This window comes from Crocodylus siamensis, chromosome 5 (genome assembly GCF_052110815.1).
Source record: "Crocodylus siamensis isolate JL-2025a chromosome 5, ASM5211081v1, whole genome shotgun sequence".
Lineage (NCBI taxonomy): Eukaryota > Metazoa > Chordata > Crocodylia > Crocodylidae > Crocodylus > Crocodylus siamensis.
In genome coordinates this window covers 37,064,691-37,083,043 of record NC_143399.1, presented here as the reverse complement: position 1 = coordinate 37,083,043, position 18,353 = coordinate 37,064,691, and the positions used below count along the sequence as shown (strand labels likewise).

General features: G+C 44.6%; 1 protein-coding gene across 10 annotated transcripts in view; it reads right to left on the bottom strand.

The window, feature by feature from the left end:
• Nucleotides 1–568: 568 nt before the first annotated feature.
• Nucleotides 569–18,353, bottom strand: part of SLC35A3 (solute carrier family 35 member A3) — a 36,088-nt gene continuing 18,303 nt past the window's right edge. For 3 of the 10 annotated variants that reach the window (XM_090050080.1, XM_090050079.1, XM_090050081.1), the window contains exons 7-8: nt 15,954–16,087; nt 12,504–12,683 (exon numbers count right to left, since the gene is read on the bottom strand). In XM_090050080.1, coding sequence (XP_089906206.1) covers nt 12,512–12,683; nt 15,954–16,087 — 306 coding nt within the window. In that variant the 3' untranslated portion in view covers nt 12,504–12,511. Of the gene's footprint in view, nt 7,354–12,428; nt 13,613–15,953; nt 16,088–18,353 lie in introns of those variants that run through there. The other 7 variants (XM_090050078.1, XM_090050082.1, XR_016442749.1 and 4 more) reach the window with 6 other exon arrangements.

Genomic DNA, 18,353 nt, shown 5'->3' with positions numbered 1-18,353 from the left:
CATGTGTGTGGGACTTGGCCTATGAACACACACACTCTATCCCTGCCCGCATACACCCAGTGTCCCTACCTCCCCCCCACCTGCGCGTGCACACACGCATGCGCACACACACATACTGTCCCTGACTCCTCACCCCCTGCGCGCGCGTGCGCACACACACACACACACACACACACACACACACACACACACAACCGTACTGATGTGGCTCTGCGCTCCCCAGTCCTGCAACGCATCTGGGTGCTGGAGCAGGGTAGAGGCAGGAAGGGAGTGAAATGGCTGGGGTTGCATGGGGTTGAGCTATTCAGTCCTGCTGAGGCTCCTCCCCACGTCCTACTGCCCCTGGCTCTTGTCCGCTTTGACAGGCTGCCAGGGCAGATAAATATTAATTTTCTAAATTTTTTAGGAGCCCTGTGGGCCAGAAAGAATGGCCTGGTGGACTGGATCTGGCCCCTGGGCCATATTTTGTCCACCCCAATCTAACTTCAAGTATGTAGAACATGAATGGTTGATACAGAAATATTTTACAACATGGAAAAGTAAATAAAATAGGCAAATGAAAAGCATAAGAAAGCCAAGATTGATTTATCAATTTTAAAAACAGCTTAGCAAGAAAGAAATCAATTATATTCTTCTGAATTATACCCCAAAATAAGTTAAAAAACACAAAACAATTGCATGTTTCCAAAACTGAAGAGAGGACATTCAAGGAACTGAAAAGCAAAAATGCTGCCAAAATACAAAATTCATCTTAGGGAGAGAATGAAGCAACCAGTAACAGTTACAGTAAAACAGATGTTGTTTTAAATAAGCAAAAATTAGTGTATTAGTCTACCCATCGTTATTAAAGGTTTCAAAATTCTCAGTGACAGAACAACCATATTTTACTCTGTCATACAAGAGGTTTAATGGGCACTTATGGATAGAAATTTAAATCAATTTATGAAGTAAATCTGTTTTACCTCACTCACGATTTTGCAACCATCGAGTTGCTGAACTGCTTCAACTGTAGTATAATTTCGCATAGCAACAGGTATGTTCAATTGGTCTTAACAGTTCATTATCATTTGAATAATAGCTGCACATCCTGGCAGTTGTCAGGCAATTTCCATATACAGTATGAAATAAAATACCAGTACTTCCATTATGTTTGTCTTTCAATAATATCACACAGTCAAGCTGCTGTAAATAAATACCTCGATATATTATACATATTTAAATAAAAGATTGGTTCTAGGTATCCATAAGCTGCTTGCATTTATAAATTCACTATTTTAAATGGCAAATACAGGTTCGACTTGTCTTTTATATACTTGGAAAAACAGGCTATGAGCTAGGGATTATATCTTTAGAACATATGAACCTTTCTTTCAGTCCCCTATTCTTTTTGAGATTCCTGAATACTCTTCTGTTCCTGCATCTTTTTCAAGAAAGTTGATGGTCAGTGGACCCATAGCTAGTTGGTTAGTTCTGTAGCCATCTTTGTGAGAAAGTGAGCTCAAACTTTCAAGCAGCACTGCTTCTCACATGAGGTCCAGATGCCCTGTACACCCTCCTCAAACCCTGTCCTATTCCTTTCCACAGTCACCATGCTGGTTCTGATGATCTAGAGAAGAGGATTTGCTTCCCCTTCAGCATAATAGCAAGAATTTTTCCCCCCAAAGGCTAGAGTGTACTCATTTTACTTACATGTACAGCATCATAACTTTGTTCTTGTTATAAACTGATGTTCCTTCAACTGGTATCAGTCTCAGTGAAATAGCAATACTGGCTTTTCTTACAGCAGAACAATGCTTTTTGGCTTTACGTGTCGCTTCTTCACTCTCCTTTTTTAAAAACTGTTTTTTCTCTCCAGCTTTTTTTTCTTATTAGAAACAGTTCCTCACTGAAGTGGCCAATAGAAATCAGCTGCTTATTACTATGGCTGTAATTCTAATTGGTACTATTATTTGTCACAGTCAAATTCCTATTCAAATAATATTTCTACTACCTAAAATTCTTGGATTTGCTTCAAGAGGAGAAGGTATCCTTCATTTCTTGACCTAAAACTTTTTAGCTAGGCAATGTTAGGTAGTTGCAACATTTTACCCTTGCAGTGCACTTCAATGATGGAGGAAGTGATGCATAAACAGTCTGCAATTCATTTTATAAAGTGCTTTGGAGTTTCTGGATGAAAACTATTATGCTAATTTATCAAATGCTCATTAAAAACTAGATGGTTATTTTCAGCATGTGACAAATTAGCAGATAAACCTTGAAGGTACAGTACTCCATACCTTACCCAGAGGTCAAAGAGCCTAACAATTAATCAAATATCACAGAACTTGTTATTACCATATTTACTTAACTCTAAGATGAGACTTCTTTCCCCATTCAGCAAGGGAGGCAGGTGGGGGGAAATCCTTGTCATAGATCTGAGTATGGGCCAGGCAAGCAACTGCTGCAGCTCTGGACAAGGCCAGGATGATTCATGCAGCAGGTATGGGGTGCATGGAGGAAGCATGGGGGAAGGAGACACAGACTGGGAGAGAACACAGGGAAAAGGGGGTATGCAGTGCCAGGAGCAGCTCATGGAAAAGGGTGCACAGTGCTAAAGAGAGCATGGGGAAGGGGTGTGCAGTGCAGGATGGGGAGCATAGGGGGAAGGGACATGTGGAGCTAGGGGAATACAGGGAAGGGGTGTGAGAAACAGGGCAAGCAATGCAGGAGGCAGCATGGGGAAGAGGCACATGGTGCAGGGAGGAGTGGGGGAAGGGATGCATGGAGCAAAAGGAGTGCAGGTAAAGGGGAGCATGTAGTGAGGGGAATGTAGAGCATAGAGAGGGGTGCAGGGGAAGAGAAGCAGGGAACAAGAGGGGTACAGGGGAAAGACCATGTGATGGAGGGGAGATGCAGAAAAGGGGGGAAGGGGGAGGTGCTGCACTCCAGCTCTAACCCTGATCCAGACTAGATCCAGAGTAGCTACTGCTACTGCCTGACCCAGTCAGGTGCTCTGTGCCCTTAATGGAGAGAGAGCCAGAGCAGCTGCAAAGGTAAGCAGGGCAGGGAGGGACAGCAGGAGTGGGGAGGCAAGCACCAGAGGGGGGCAGGTGGCAGGAGGACACATGGGGCAGGCTCCCTTCCCCCCAACCCCAGCTCTGCTTTCCCTAGTACCACTTTCCATGAGCTAGTAGTAGGGGGAATTAAAACAAATTTATAATTTTCCATATCTAAAATCTAAGAATGGGGAGGGTGTCTTAAATTTGAAATAATCTCAAATTTGGGTAACTATGCTACTTATAGTCAAGTATCTTGTACCATTTCTGGAATTTTTCTATTTGATTTCCCTGGTTTAAAATAAGAGTTGATTGTTTATCCATATAATTGGCTGGATAAAAAGTATTATTTTTATCTGTTGAGTACAAGTGTAATTTTTTTTTTTGCATTACAGTAACTTGCATTAAAATCTCATGGCATTTTACATCATTTTACACAGAATTCTCTGTTATTTGTCAGTCACTAAAACATTTTGGAAAACCTACTGGAATATTCTGGTAAACATTCTAAAACTCTCCTGTCACACTGCCACTCCGTTTTCTACCATTTCTACCATTTTGACACCAGTGTGTGCATGGACATATGTGGGCTCATATAGTGAGACATTAAATACTTTCATCATTTGCAATTCTACAGGTAAGGTATCATTAACATTTCACTTTTATCAGCTGCTACTTCCACAAGTGTAACCACAGGTCAGAAGTCACTCCATATTAATACCTGTTGTGTAAAACTCATGAGAATACTTACTTTTCAAGCCAGTTTCAGGGAAAAGTGAATGGAATGAAAGGGTTTTTTTAGGCAAGTTTTGTGTGTTTTGACATCACTTGTGTACATTATTTAGCAAGATGTATAATTAGCAGGATCTAGGTGCTTTTAGTATTTTTGGGTGGGGTGAAAAAGATCAATACATCTTTACATCCATCTATTGCACAATAAATGTTCTCCATTATTTTATAGTTTACTATAACCTGCATGTTTACTAAATAAACTAATTCAAACACTATATTGAACAGCTCTAAGGGAGCCATTCTGGTTCAACTGGCTCAGCAACTCCTGAAAAAAATCTCTAAGCAAGCCATTGTATACAAAATGTACTGAAACAGCTTTGCAAGAGCTCATGTGAGTAAATACACTCATTAAAAAAACCCAACAACTTAGTAATATAAGGTACAGTACAGTATACACATGATATACCATAATGGCTCCAAAAAGAATTATTCCAGACAGTAACAATGCATTTGTTTAGTTTCCTCCTTAACATTAAAATTAAAACAATCCCCAAAGGACATTTAAACTATAAACAAAACCTACTTTAAATTGATTTAGATCAATAAAACTAAAGGAATGAACATTATCCAAGCAAACACTCCATCTTTAACACCAATGCAAATGTTCCAGGATATTGCAGGACCTTCTGGTAGTGCTCTATATAGAGCTGGTACAACCTTGTAACAGCAGTGATCACCATTGGTCAGGTTGGAATGTCAGCACAAATTCCTAGCCTTCATGCTTAATTTCTTCTTTTGTGCACTTAAAGTAAGAACATTAAAATAATTCCAAAAATGTTTATACAGCAATATATAGAGCAATAGAATCCAGATTTCCTTTTATTAAATCAGCCCTCTATAAATATAAAACTCTTTAATACCTAAAAATGTGTTTCAATCATACTTCAGTTGTCACAGCTTTCATAAGGAATACCCAATTAGAACCAGTACTTTAGAACTATGAATTGTGTTCAATTCAAAGTCCAAGGACAGAACAGTTAAAAACATATTAAGTTTAAATAGAGTCAATTTCCAAAAACAATCTGACAATATTGTCATGTGCTTGTTGCACAAAGGCGGTTCCTTTCCCTGGAGGCAACGCAGAGATCACAGACACACAGACATCAGTCGGCACAAAAGGATGCATTTGTTTGCAAACAAAGGTCAGAGAGTGAAGCTTTGAAGCTCAGATCACCTCTGGCCAACTAATTGCGTTTGGAAGAGGAATTTATCTTCTCTCTCCTGGGCACGTGTGCAGACACAGGAGTTCCTGCAGCCTACTTCCGTTTCATACAAACATACACCTAACTACATCATCACATCCATCACATTTATAGTATAATTAGCTATTTGAGTATACGGGGCGGAGAGGTAAATATGCAACAGTTCATTAAGCATGCTCAATGCTACAAGAGTTCAAAAGTTTATACCCCAAGACCATGCAGCTAAATTCCAGTCTCTGTAATCAGTATGAGAAAGTTTAAGGAGGATGGGGGAGAGGAGCCTTGGACAGTATTTCTTTCTTATCAGGAGCAAGATGCAAGCTGTGCATTTCTAACAATATTCCCCCCTCAAGATACTTTCTGCTTCCCATTCTTATTTAGACAGATTAAGATAATTACAAGGAATTTTCCTAAGAACCATGACTTTTGCTACAGTCTGCGCTTTGAGGGGGACTGTTGCAACTTGCATTCCTTCAACTGTGGTGGTTATCAATCTTATGAAACAGGGAGTAAGGCAAGGAATAAGAATCAACCCAGCCAGAGCACACAGAAATACAAACCCTACTTTTTTCCACCAGGCTCCTCCAAGCATATTAGACCACCAGTCCCCATCCCATGTGTTTTTCCACGTTTGTATTGGTACATGGGCTATTTTCCTAATCTCCTTGGCAATCTCTAAGACTGCTTTCCCATTATCATCTATTTGGAGACAACAATTAGAAAGGTTGAACTTTCCGCAGACTCCACCATCCTCTGCGAGTAAATAGTCTAAGGCCATTCGATTTTGGTATATGGCTTCTCTCATCTGAGAACTCTGTCTGGCCAGTAACTCGAGAGCAGTGGCAGTTTGGTTAGTAATTATTTCCAAGACTGCCTGCAACCTGATAATTCTATTTAACATGTATATTGGTGTTCGGTATCCCCAACTTCCATCATTGGCCCATGTGGCCGGTCCATAATACTCAATAATCCTTTGAGGGGGCCATTCATCCTCCTTCTACTTTTGGGAGCCACCCCGTGTCAAACTTACATCAATACTTCTCTTGTTCCTCTTCCAATCATCATACAAAGAGATTCCCAACTTATTTCCAACCTCAGACGGTAGTAAAAAGAAAGCTGGTACAATCACCCCAATGTAGCAGGTTCCTACCCACCCTTGTGGTAGGATTGTATAGGCCCGTCGTCCGCAAATCCAATAGTATCCTTTTAAGGCCCTATTTTCTCTATTAGTGGCATTTGGAGGGGCCTAACCATAGGGCATCTCGGGAAACCCCAAGCCCCCTTCTGGACCCAAAGGACCAGCGGCTGTGAGGTTTCCTCTCATGGAACATTCCCATAGCCCATCCTGGTTCTTGTTTGTACAATCTGTCCAATCATTACTTTGATTTGTGGCACTCCAATATTTATTAAACCACGCAATTGTTCCATTAGGGTGCTGCCACTCTAGCCAATTATACCCTGAGCTGTTAGGATAAAAAATCTGTTCTAATTTTGTAAGGTTCATCCACCGCACCTTCAAGATCCACGTGCAATGGCTATGTCCTAAACTCCTTCCTGTACCATTATTACTGATGCAATACTCTCCTAATGCCACTTGGGAAAGATCCCAGCTGCAGTTTTCATCCCATTCTTGGCTAGTACCCTTAACATCCGCCTTACTACTCACTAGCCACTTTGGGGCCAGAGGAAAAGCCCTCCAAGGCCACCGTCCTCCGACCTCCTGGAGTCCCCCACAGGCCCAGCAGTTGGTGAGATTGAAGGTACCTGCAATTCTTTCCATCATGTCAACATACAAATTTGCTCCTGGGGGAGCAATTGAGGGGAACGGGGATATAGGGTGGCGACTAGGGCTGCTCAATCCTGCCTCTTTTACTACATAGATAACAACAAGGCATATTAAGACTCTTGCCATATCCTCCCTCTCTTGAGATCAAATACAGCCTAAACTTTTTCTTTGTTACTTCTTTATCTGATTTTCTGGACTCTGATTTAAGCCGTCTCAGGCGCACTTGGAGATCACCAGTAGGTTCACAGCTCCACCTGCTGGCTTCTTGTTCCGAGGACGGCTCAGCCTCCAGAGTGAGCTCGTCCTGGGAGCTGGTGTCCTCTGACGCTCGTGGATGTCGTTTCACACGGGTATGGTGTATCCAACGGTCATGGCCGGCAATCTTTACAGAGGTGTGGGTTGTTAAAAGTACCTGGAAAGGGCCACTCCACCTCTCAGTCAAAGGTTCCTTTTTCCACTGCTGCACCAAGACCCAGTCTCTGGGCGGAATTCATGTACTGGAATGTCTAAAGGCAGACGTTGAAAGGAGGCTGCATACCTGTGAAGAGAAGACAAGACAGACTGCAAAGCAATAACGTACATGTGAAGCTCGCTATTACCTAATTCAAAAGTTACATTTTCTCGCATCCCAGGAGGTAAGACTCGAGGAGGCATGCCAAACATAATTTCATATGGGGTTAATTTAATGCCCCGTCAGGGCGTGTTTTGAATGCAAGTAAGAGCTAGCAACCATGCCTGAGGCCACTTAAGGTATGCTTCAATTCAGATCTTGGTGAGTAGAGTTTTTAAGGTTCTATTCATGCGTTCCACCTGTCCTGAACTCTGTGGTCTCCATGGTGTGTGTAGTTTCCAAGTGATCTTGAGGGCTTGTGCGACTTCTTGAACTACCTTTCCCACAAAGTGTTGTCCTTGATCCGACTTGATGGATTCGGGCAGAGAATACCGGGGAATGATCTCCTGCAACAGATACTTCACTACTGTAGCCGCAGTGGCAGTTCTGGTGGGCCATGCCTCGACCCAACCAGAGAGCTGGTCTACCATGACAAGTAAAAACCTATGATGTCCAGATCGTGGGAGCTCGGCAAAATCAATCTGCCATGCTTGTCCAGGGTACGCTGCCCAGGGTCTACCTCCCATTGGCACAGGAGGTTTCATTCGAGGGTTTACTTTCTGACATGCGATGCACCTGGTAGCAATACGCTGAGCTTCTACATATAGCCCTGGGGCTACTGCTTGGCGGATCACTAGATCACCCATAGCCAAGCCTCCCATATGGGTACTTGCATGGAGCTGGTGCAGCACCTCTGAAGCAATGGCCTGGGTATCATGACTTTCCCTCCCGGTACTATCCACCATCCATGGGAGTTCTTTTCTGCGCGAGCCTCCTGTGCAAATTTATCTTCTTCAGGGGAATACTGCGGGACTAGATCCCGGACGTATGGCCATACGGCATGGGACAAGGCCTGCCTGGATACTTCCTCCGCCTCTCCACCAATAAATGCGGCTTCCTTTGCTTGCGTTTCCAAGTTTATGCTTTTCCTCAGCAGCCTTCCCATGGGCTCGCACATGAATTACTGCTACCTCTTTAGGCTGGTGGAGCACATTTAGTAGCTTGATAACCTGGGGGCCGTTAGCAATTTTATTCCCAGAAGATGTAATGAAACCTCTTTCTTTCCACAATAGTCTGTGTGCATGAACCGTAGAAAAACCATAGCAAGAATCAGTATATACATTAACTTGCCGGCCTGTCCCCAACTGTAATGCTCGGGTGAGTGCAGTGAGTTCCGCGGCCTGTGCTGACCATGAGCTCGGCAATGATTCCCTCCATACTACCTTATCCAAGGTAACCACTACACATCCTGTTCGTTTTTTTCCATCGATGACAGAGCGGGAGCCGTCTACGAAGTATTCAGCATCTGGGTTTTCAATTGGGTCCTCAGCAAGATCAGGTCGCACCTGTGTGGTTTGATTCAGGACCTTAAGGCAGTCATGCATTGGTCTCCCTGGTTCCGGCAGCAAGGTTGCAGGGTTTAAGGCTATAGTATGTTTGAAAGTAAGTCCTGGATTAGAGAGCAAAAATATCTCATACCGTGATTGTCTGGAGGGGTTGAGAAACTTTCCTCCCTCAGTCCCTAGAATCTGGGGAACTCCATTTGGGGTGTGTATTTCCATGTCCACACCCATGACTATCTTCTGGGCTTCTTCGACAACCACTGCTGTGGCTGCCACAGCCCGAAGACAGGCTGGCCACCCGAGCGCAACTGGATCTAGAACCTTTGAGTAATATCCCACGGGTCTCCAAGTTGGGCCTGATGGTTGCGTCAGCACCCCTGATGCAACCCCTCGATTCTCATGAACATACAGTCGATATGGCTTTTTATTATTTGGGATGGCCAGGGCAGGGGGCTGGGTTAATGCTGCTTTAAGCAGATCAAAGGCATGCTGCATTTCTTTGTTCCATTTCCATTTAGTGAGACTCTCCTTAGTCAGGGAGTCATACAGTGGTCTAGCCTTTCCACCATAATCTGGTATCCATAGTCGACAGAACCCAGTTAGCCCTAGGAATGCCCGCAGCTCCTTGGGTGACTTAGGTGAGGCTAGACCTTGGATTGCCTGTATGCAGTCCGCACTCAGGGCTCTGACTCCCTTTGAGAGCTTATATCCCAGAAATGTAACTTGAGGCTGACATATTTGGGCTTTTTCTCTAGAGAACTTATATCCTTTTTCCCCTAGAGTGTTTAGCAGTGATCTGGTGGCTTCCTCGCAGAGTTGCAAATTTGGGCTTGCAACCACCAGGTCATCCACATTCTGGAGGAGAGTCACTGCGGGGTGTGATCCCTTCCACTCCTCCAAGTCCTTCTGAAGGGCAAGTCCGAAAATATGGGAGGCTGCTATGAATCCTTGTGGGAGAACTGTCCACATGAGCTGGGCTTTATGGAAGGTATCTGGATCCTCCCACTCAAAAGCAAACAATTTTTGTCTCTCTCGGTGAAGGGGAATGGAGAAGAAAGCATCTTTCAAATCTAGCACTGAGAATATTTCAGCTTCCCCCGGTACTTGTGTTAAAATCGTGTGTGGGTTCGGGATTACAGGGTGGTCTGAAAGAACCTTCTTATTTACTGCTCGTAGGTCTTGGACCAGTCTATATGAGACCCCATCTGCCTTCGGCACTCCAAGAATGGGGGTATTATATGGTAAGGACCCTTCCACTAGCCATCCGTACTTCTTGTATTTCTCTATTAACGGCTTGAGTCCAGCTCTGGCCGCTCGGCTGAGTGGATACTGCTTTACCCGAATGGGCCCCTCCCCATCCTTGAGTATGATTCTTACCGGGGAGACCGACTTAGCTCGCACAGGGGTTCCATCAGCCCATACCGAAGGGTCTACTCCAGTCATGTGATCTTCAGAACTTACTACAGGGCGTCGGTCCTCCAGGAGAGCCATCTGATAGTTCAAGCTCTGCTTGACAGGTAACTGGACCACCATCTGATCATCTCTGAAAAATATCTCAGCTTGCAGTTTTGTGAGTAGGTCTCGCCCAAGTAACGCAACCGGGCAACTTGGAAAATATACAAAGGAGTGTTCAAGCAAATGGTCCCCCACTTTGGTGAGGAGTGGCTTACAAACGGGGAGTCGGGATTGCGTTCCCTCAATCCCTTCCACAAGAACATGCTGTTCACTAGTTCCTGCACAGGGGTTTTTTTCTGGAATCATTGAAAATGTAGCCCCAGTATCAACCAAGGCTTCAAAGTCTCTGCCACCAACCCTAATAGTTACCATGGGATCTTCTTGGGCTCCAACCCGAAGGGTAGTGGTCTTAGATCCCTGTCCCCTTCATTCTGTGTCCTCACCCTTTTCCTCTGCCTGCATGAGGTGACCCCTTGGTTCACCCTCTCTCTTCTCCTTCAACTTTGGGCATTCCCTCTTCCAGTGTCCTTTCTCCCTGCAGGAAGCACAAACGTCTGCTCCCACTCTTCCTCCTTTCCCTTTCTGTATCCCAGCCTTTCCAGGGTTACCTCCAGTTATAGCAGCTGCCAGTGCTGCCATCTGTCGCTGAGCCTTTTTATCCTCCTTGCGCTCCTGCGCTTGCTCACGATTCCCATATACCTTATATGCAATTTCCACTGGCTCTGAAATCGGTTTCCCAGGACCTCCCCCAGTTTTCTGTAGCTTCCTACAAATATCAGCAGCGGATTGACCAATAAACATAAGATTTACCATGCGTTAATTATCTGGGGCTTCTGGATCTAGGTCCGAAAACCTGCGGAACGCCTCGTACAGCCTCCCGAGGAAGGCTGAGGGATCCTCTTCTTTTCCCTGTCTCACTTCATACAATTTAGACAGATTAGTAACCCGAGGCACTGCCTTTCCCATTGCTTCCACTATAATCCCCAGATACCGTGCACTCAGCTCTCTTCCTGCTGCGGTATGATTATCCCATCCCAGTTCCTCAACAGGGCAGGTATCACGCAAGGTACTACCGGCAGCTCCCTCCGCTTCTACCCTGGCTGCTGCAATGCGCTCTGCTGTCCCCAGTACTAATCTCCTCTCCTCAGGGGTCAGGAGGGTTTGGAGCATCATCTGGACATCAGCCCAGGTGGGTCGACGGGTTTGCCCAATGGATCGAAACAAGTCCCTCATCTTTTCAGGGTCTTCACGAAAAGAGGGGCTCTGATTCTTCCAATTGAATAAATCTGAAGTACTAAATGGGGTGTAGACAAAAGTTGCATCGCCCCTCTCTCCGATAACCTCTCGCATCGGGCAGTTCAGCACCGGCCGTGATTCTATAATCTTGCGCAAATTATAGCCCTTATTCCCTGATTCAGATGGGGCACTTGGCTGAGGCACTCGCTCTGAATCATCAGGTATAATTTGATACACCGGTGGTGGTTTCCCTGAGGGAGGGAGCAGTGGTGCAGAAGGACTGGGTGTCACCTGAGGAGGTGTCTGATTCATCCTCGCTACTCGTCAGGGTGACCAGAAAACGAACCCGACACCCGGCCAATTCAGGATCCCCCGCCCCCCCCCCCCCATTAGATTCAGGGAGTACAGGCGGTCCTCCTCGGGTCTTTCCTTTAACAACCATCACATGAGACTTTACTAAGCATTTCTTAATCCAAGGTGGCTGATCTTGGACCACTCCTAACCAACAGTCTATATAAGGGAATTGATCCCAGTGTCCATTCTGCATAATTATTTCATGGATAGCTATCACTTCTTTTACTACAAAGGATCCTTTTGGGGTCCAGTGGACCCCGAATGTTGGCCACTCGAGTTGACAAAACTTAATTAAATCATCCTTTTTCATCTTCACCCCATAATCTGCCTGCTTTGTAAATTTGCTAAAGTTCCATAAAACACAACCCAAAGGAGTACCTGAGCTTTCTACACGGGAGCTACCCGCACCCATTTTAATGCCCACAAGTGTGCCCAACACACACCAAATACCAGAAAGCGCTCACTAAAGGATCCAAGCCAGAACCGTCCGCAAAAGTGCGTCTGACACACACCAAATACTGGGCCAAAAGAATCCCCGGAACAAAACCAAATCGAACAAGTCTCTTTGTCCCCGGATCCAGAAACCAAATTGGGCAAGAGGATTCGTATACTCACTCAAGTATCCTAGAGATCTCAATCAGAATGCCGGAATGTGTGTCTGGCGTCCTCAGAAACCAAGAATTTTGCACAGGTAGCCTTTAACCTCCCGGGTACCCCGACTCATGTCTCAAACCCCCTGGGCAAGCCCAAAAAGGCGGCTCGGTGCGCACTCCCCGTGGCGGCAGGGACGATCTTGTCACTGGGTCCCGGGGTGGTCCAAGAAGCTCCTGCCTGGCTCGCCAAATTGTTGCACAAAGGCGGTTCGTTTCCCTGGAGGCAACGCAGAGATCACAGACACACAGACATCAGTCGGCACAAAAGGATGTATTTGTTTGCAAACAAAGGTCAGAGAGTGGAGCTTTGAAGCTCAGATCACCTCTGGCCAACTAATTGCATTTGGAAGAGGAATTTATCTTCTCTCTCCTGGGCACGTGTGCAGACACAGGAGTTCCTGCAGCCTACTTCCGTTTCATACAAACATACATATAACTACATCATCACATCCATCGCATGTATAGTATAATTAGCTATTTGAGTATACGGGGCGGAGAGGTAAATATGCAACAGTTCATTAAGCATGCTCAATGCTACAAGAGTTCAAAAGTTTATACCCCAAGGACATGCAGCTAAATTCCAGTCTCTGTAATCAGTATGAGAAAGTTTAAGGAGGATGGGGGAGAGGAGCCTTGGACAGTATTTCTTTCTTATCAGGAGCAAGATGCAAGCTGTGCATTTCTGACATGCTCTTGCAAAGAGTGCATAGGACAGTTCCACAGCAGTCAAAACAGTAACATCTTCTGTTTAACCACAAGTTCAAGTTGTAAACATTCCTAATTGCAGCTGCTTGGAAACGTTTTGTTCCTTTCAAGTTTGTATTACTAAGTTGCACTTAGAAGTTTCCCCTTCATTTTTTCATCAGAAGTACATACATTTTTCTCTGTTTAATCCCTTTGGTTGTCGAAAACCAGTAATTAGCAATAATTAGTTCTTGCTCAGCTTCAGCGTGATAATCCTCTCCTTCCAGTGCTTGATACCATCACCCATACGCAAATTTCTTTTTGAGGTCCTTAATGCACAGTTTTGAGAAACAGGTGGATAAGGAAGTCTGTTATGCCTTAATAGGATTTCCTGCAGGTTTTGGATCATAACCATATAGGAAGGTAGCTGCTATTACAAGAATGGCTCCAAAGAAAAAGACACTAAATGGAATATATATATATAAAAAAAAAAAAAAAAAAAGGTTAGCTTTTTCAGTCAGTGTAAGTTTATACAATCTGGTCCACACAAAAAGAAATGAATTCTTTGGTGTAGTGGTCGGCAACGCCCCCCCCCGCTTTTTTTTTTTTTAGAAGCAGGTATGAATGACCAAGCTCCCTATCAATGAATGCTGCCAAAACCGCTTGACTCCCCAGGCCACAGATCCAAATTTCATGGGCTGAATCTGGCCAGTGAGCCACATGTTGCCAACCCCTGCTCTCATACACTTCTAGTATGGGTAAAATAATTATCTCCAATTTCTAACAAACGAAGCTAACAATATATTCCCTTTTATTCTGAAAGACTAGAGAGAAGAAAAGTAATTAAGATGCTTGCCCCTACATGATACAGCACTGCAAGAGTCTGAAGATTAAAAAGAACACTGTCACTTCATGAAACAACTGCCAAAGGAGAACTAGTCTAATTACATATAAGTGCCTTTGTTTCCTTGGCTGAAGCTCCAAGCACAAGCATTCGACATTAACTACAGTAGTTTTATTTTTATTTTGCTGTATATCCAGGCTTTAACATGCTTTTGACAGTCCTAGCTGCATCACATCAAATAGTTCAAATATGTCCTAGAAAGACTATGTCAAATCGTATTGGAGCATATACTGGGAGCAACTAGTTTGAACTCTTTTTATATATAAAAAAAAAAAACTAGTATAAAAGAGTAGGCAGGGCTTAACTACTATAACAATATGGTATGTATATAATAGTATACATATATCAATACTGTATATTAGATATACATACAGACCTCATTTTTTATGAAACACTATGGGCAGGATATACAATTTAAATAAATGTGACAGCAATTTGAAATGAAATATCTACAACAATAACAATAAGAAACATTGCATACCCCCACAGGGCCTATAGCTGCTGTTTTTCATTTTCAGAAATTTTGGTAGGCCTTAATACAGACTGTAACTGTCACCTAAACTTTTCCTAACTGCAGACAATTTTAGTTTGGGCTAGACTACAGTCTGTTTTAGACAGAATCTACTTTGCATCACAAGCAGCTACTTTTCAAGATATTTTTAGTCCATTTTGGATTATGTAGGTCCCTTATAATAATCACATTTGTATAATTTTACATAAAACTGAAACTTGGCATACTAATACCCCAATACACAGCACACTCAATGTGTGGTAAAATATTAAAAGCCATTACAGAACGGTCTGCCACTGCACAATTGCAGTGTGCCAGAACTACCAAAACCTGAGGAATCATAAGAGTTCAAATTATACTGTATTATGCTTGGAGTAGTCTTGGAATGTATCTTTACAAAAAAAAGCAACAAACCAAAACCAAAAAACCTCCATGTTTCTTTGGAGAGCATCTCAAGGGGAAGAAACTCAGGAGATTTAGGTCTGCTGTGTCTACAATGGGTCATTTACCTAATTGCCTCAGTTTCTCCATGTGTAAAATGGGGCTCATAGTACTTTCCTCCTTTGTAAAGCACTTAAAAACCTGATGAAATACAAGGTACAAGTGCTAGGTATTACCTTCACTATTACTCTTCAGATGCAACTCACCTGGAACTGAAGAAATAGACAGCAAAGAGTACAAGAGACAAGCTATACCACTGTCAGTGTTAGGGACAGTTCTAAAGTGATGCTAAGCATGAAGAAACAGTAGCATCCTGAGGCTCCCAAGAGGCTGCGCTAAGTATAGCACAGTCAAATCTCAGATATTGGAAAAAATAAGTGCAAATTCTGGAATGAGGTTAAAGTCAGAAAGGAAGGTGCTCAGGTCTGAACTAGGGAAGAAAAGGGATTGAACTAGCAAAACAAAACAAAAACAATAGAAGGAAGGTAGAACAAGATGAACTAAGAAAATGAAAAGGACAAAATAAAAATCAAACAAACTGGAAGAGAATAAGGGTTGAGAAGCTGAAAGAGGAAAAGGGTTGAGAGAACTGGAAAAAAGCAACAAAGAAGAAGAACAGCATATTAAAAAACCAAGATGGTCAGGGCAGAGTGGTTAGATAAAAATCAGAAATAAGTTTAGTTTACTTCAATGACTTATGATGGGCTGTTTGGAAGGACCTAAGAGGAAACTCAATCTGCAGTGCTTAAGCAAACGATGTTGTGGCTTGCTTTGTTATGAAACTAGGGCAAGAGGCTTTAGGTTTTTGTATTTAAGATCAGAAACCCATCCAGAACTTTACAAATAATTCTTACCATATTTCTAATATTATTTTCCATCAGTATCTACCAGACATGTCAATCTTTGGTAATGTTCATATGTGAGTATACATGGAAAATGAATCTTACCTAGTAGGGACAAAATCTTGCAACCAGAAATAGGAGATCAATGTTGACAAGATAATAGACAAAGAAGTTGCAAATCCTTTTAAAATATTGTCTGCATATTTTATGACAGCAGCAATCACAAGGCCCCCAAGTGCCTGCAAAGAGATTGAAATGAACTTAAGATTAGTACTGACTTTAAACCAGGGGCAGGCAATTATTTTGAGTGGAGGGCTGGTTAACGAATGAGCTGTCAAGGACTGCATGGGTACTCCTGCCCCTTGACAGTTGCTCTGCCCCCTTGTTACCATTTTGGGACCAGAAGTCCCACACCAACCCCTGACCTTTGCCATCAGAAGTCCTTCCTTTGCCCCCTGGAAATACTCCGGGGTGGGGAGTTGTCATCTTAGAACCAGAAAAGAATCAAATCATACACTAGAAGTCAAACACCTACTATAACATATTTTAATTTTATTACAAAAAATATTTTTGCCATGATTTGTGTTTGCATAATGTATATAGAAGTTGTGGCGGGCCAGCAAGCGGTGCTCCTACGCTGAGCTGCCCATCTCACTGCGCCTGACCACCTTCCAGGCTCCAAGTGCCTCCCTGGTGGCACCTCACATCTGGTCAACCCCCCTCCTGGAGCACACCTGCTAGCCTGGAGCTAATGCTGCTACCACTCAGGGTCTGGACTGATCCTGGCTCTCTGTCCCCTGGGAAACACAGGCCCAATAGTCCTTGAGGGTACTTGACTCACTTCAAGAAATTGGGGTGCTTCCCTCAGCCTGAAGCACTAACAGTAGTCTCCCTTAGTCAGCCAAACCAAGGGGACCCCAAGGCATAATCTAGCCCCTCTCCCAATAAGTCTCCCATGGTAAGTACAAAGGAGAACTTTATTGATTACAAGGAGTAGATTTGAAATAGGGTACAGGGTTGAGCAATATCAGAGAAATCCCATAGAGCAAACTGGCATGGCTGGGTAGCCTTTGATCACACATCTGAGTTACTGCAAGCTATGTATCTAGTTAGATCTCAGGCAGCTTACTCACAAGTATCATCCAGAGGCAGGTGAAGATTTCCTCTGGAGGCAGGCTGTTCATTGGTCATGAGTTTCAAGAGAGACAGCAAGTTTCAGATGGTCCAGCTTCTCTCTCTGATTTTTTTCATCATGGCTACTGCTCTTCCTCCTGGGCAGTCCTTAACTTATGTAGCCCATATGACTTCATTTACCTGGTCCAATAGAGGCCAGCACCTGTTGGCTGTCAGCCAACCACTTTGAAATGCATCACTGGTTCCTGGGTAGACTTGCAGGGTCTCTAGCCCCTTCCCAGTCAGGTTAGCATTTCTTAGAACAATAGGGAGTGTAAGCCCCTCACCCAGGTATGTGATTCCAGTAACCTAGGTAGAGGGAGCAGGTTTCCCTCCTCTCTCAGGAATGTATCCAACTCAGGGCTACCTACAGAGCCCATGGGATGTCTGCCCTCTGCAGTGACCATGTTAACCAAATTGTCACATAGCAGAGTTTTTGGGGAGAGAGGTGGCATTCTGCCACAGAAATGACTACATAATAACTCAAAAATAAATTCTTAGTTTTGTAAACTCTGTGTGTGTGTGTGTGTGTGGGGGGGAGCATATAAGAGTGTGGATGTGTGTGTGTGTGTGCGCGCGTGCCTGTGGGAGACACAGGGTATATTGGGGGGTTGTGTATATGTGGGAGGTTGTGGGGGCAGGGTGTGGGTGTGAGGGAGGGTGGGTGGTGTGGGGACCCCTTCACACTCCCTCCATGGTGCTACAGCAGGCGGAGCGCTCAGTGCACAGGCACCTGACATGGTGTGGCTCTGGCCAGCGCTGCACATCACAGCAAGTAATGCAGCCTCCACCAGGCTGCCTGTATTGCTGGCGCTCCCTGCCACTCAAGTGCAGCTCCTGCACTTGCACAGCAGGGAGGGAAGCCCCATGTACTGGAGCCAGGTGCCTTCCCTGCTAGGGCTTCGCAGCAGTGGAAGCCCCAGGTACTGGAGTGGCTGCCTTCCCCGCCCCACAGGGGAAGGTGCCTGGAGCTTCCCTCCCCTGCAGCACAGCCTCTGCAGGGAAGGCAACCAGCTTTAGTACAGGGGGCTTCTCTCCCTGCTGTGCGAGTGCAGGGGCTGCATGAGTGGTGGGGAGCGACAGCAATGCAGGCAGCCCAGCAGAGGCTGCACCCCTCACTGTAATGTACAGTGCCAGATCTGTGCCCTACTGGGCACCTGGACCCCCTGCCTGCTCCTGCTGCCACCACCTGTTGGGGCTGCACACCATAAGGGGACTGTGGGGGGGGGTCCCCACATTCTGCACTCTTCCTCACACCCACACGCTGCCCACCCTGGCTCCATGCTGGTGCTGCCCCTGGTTCCCCTGGGCACAGGCTCTGCGCTGCCACCA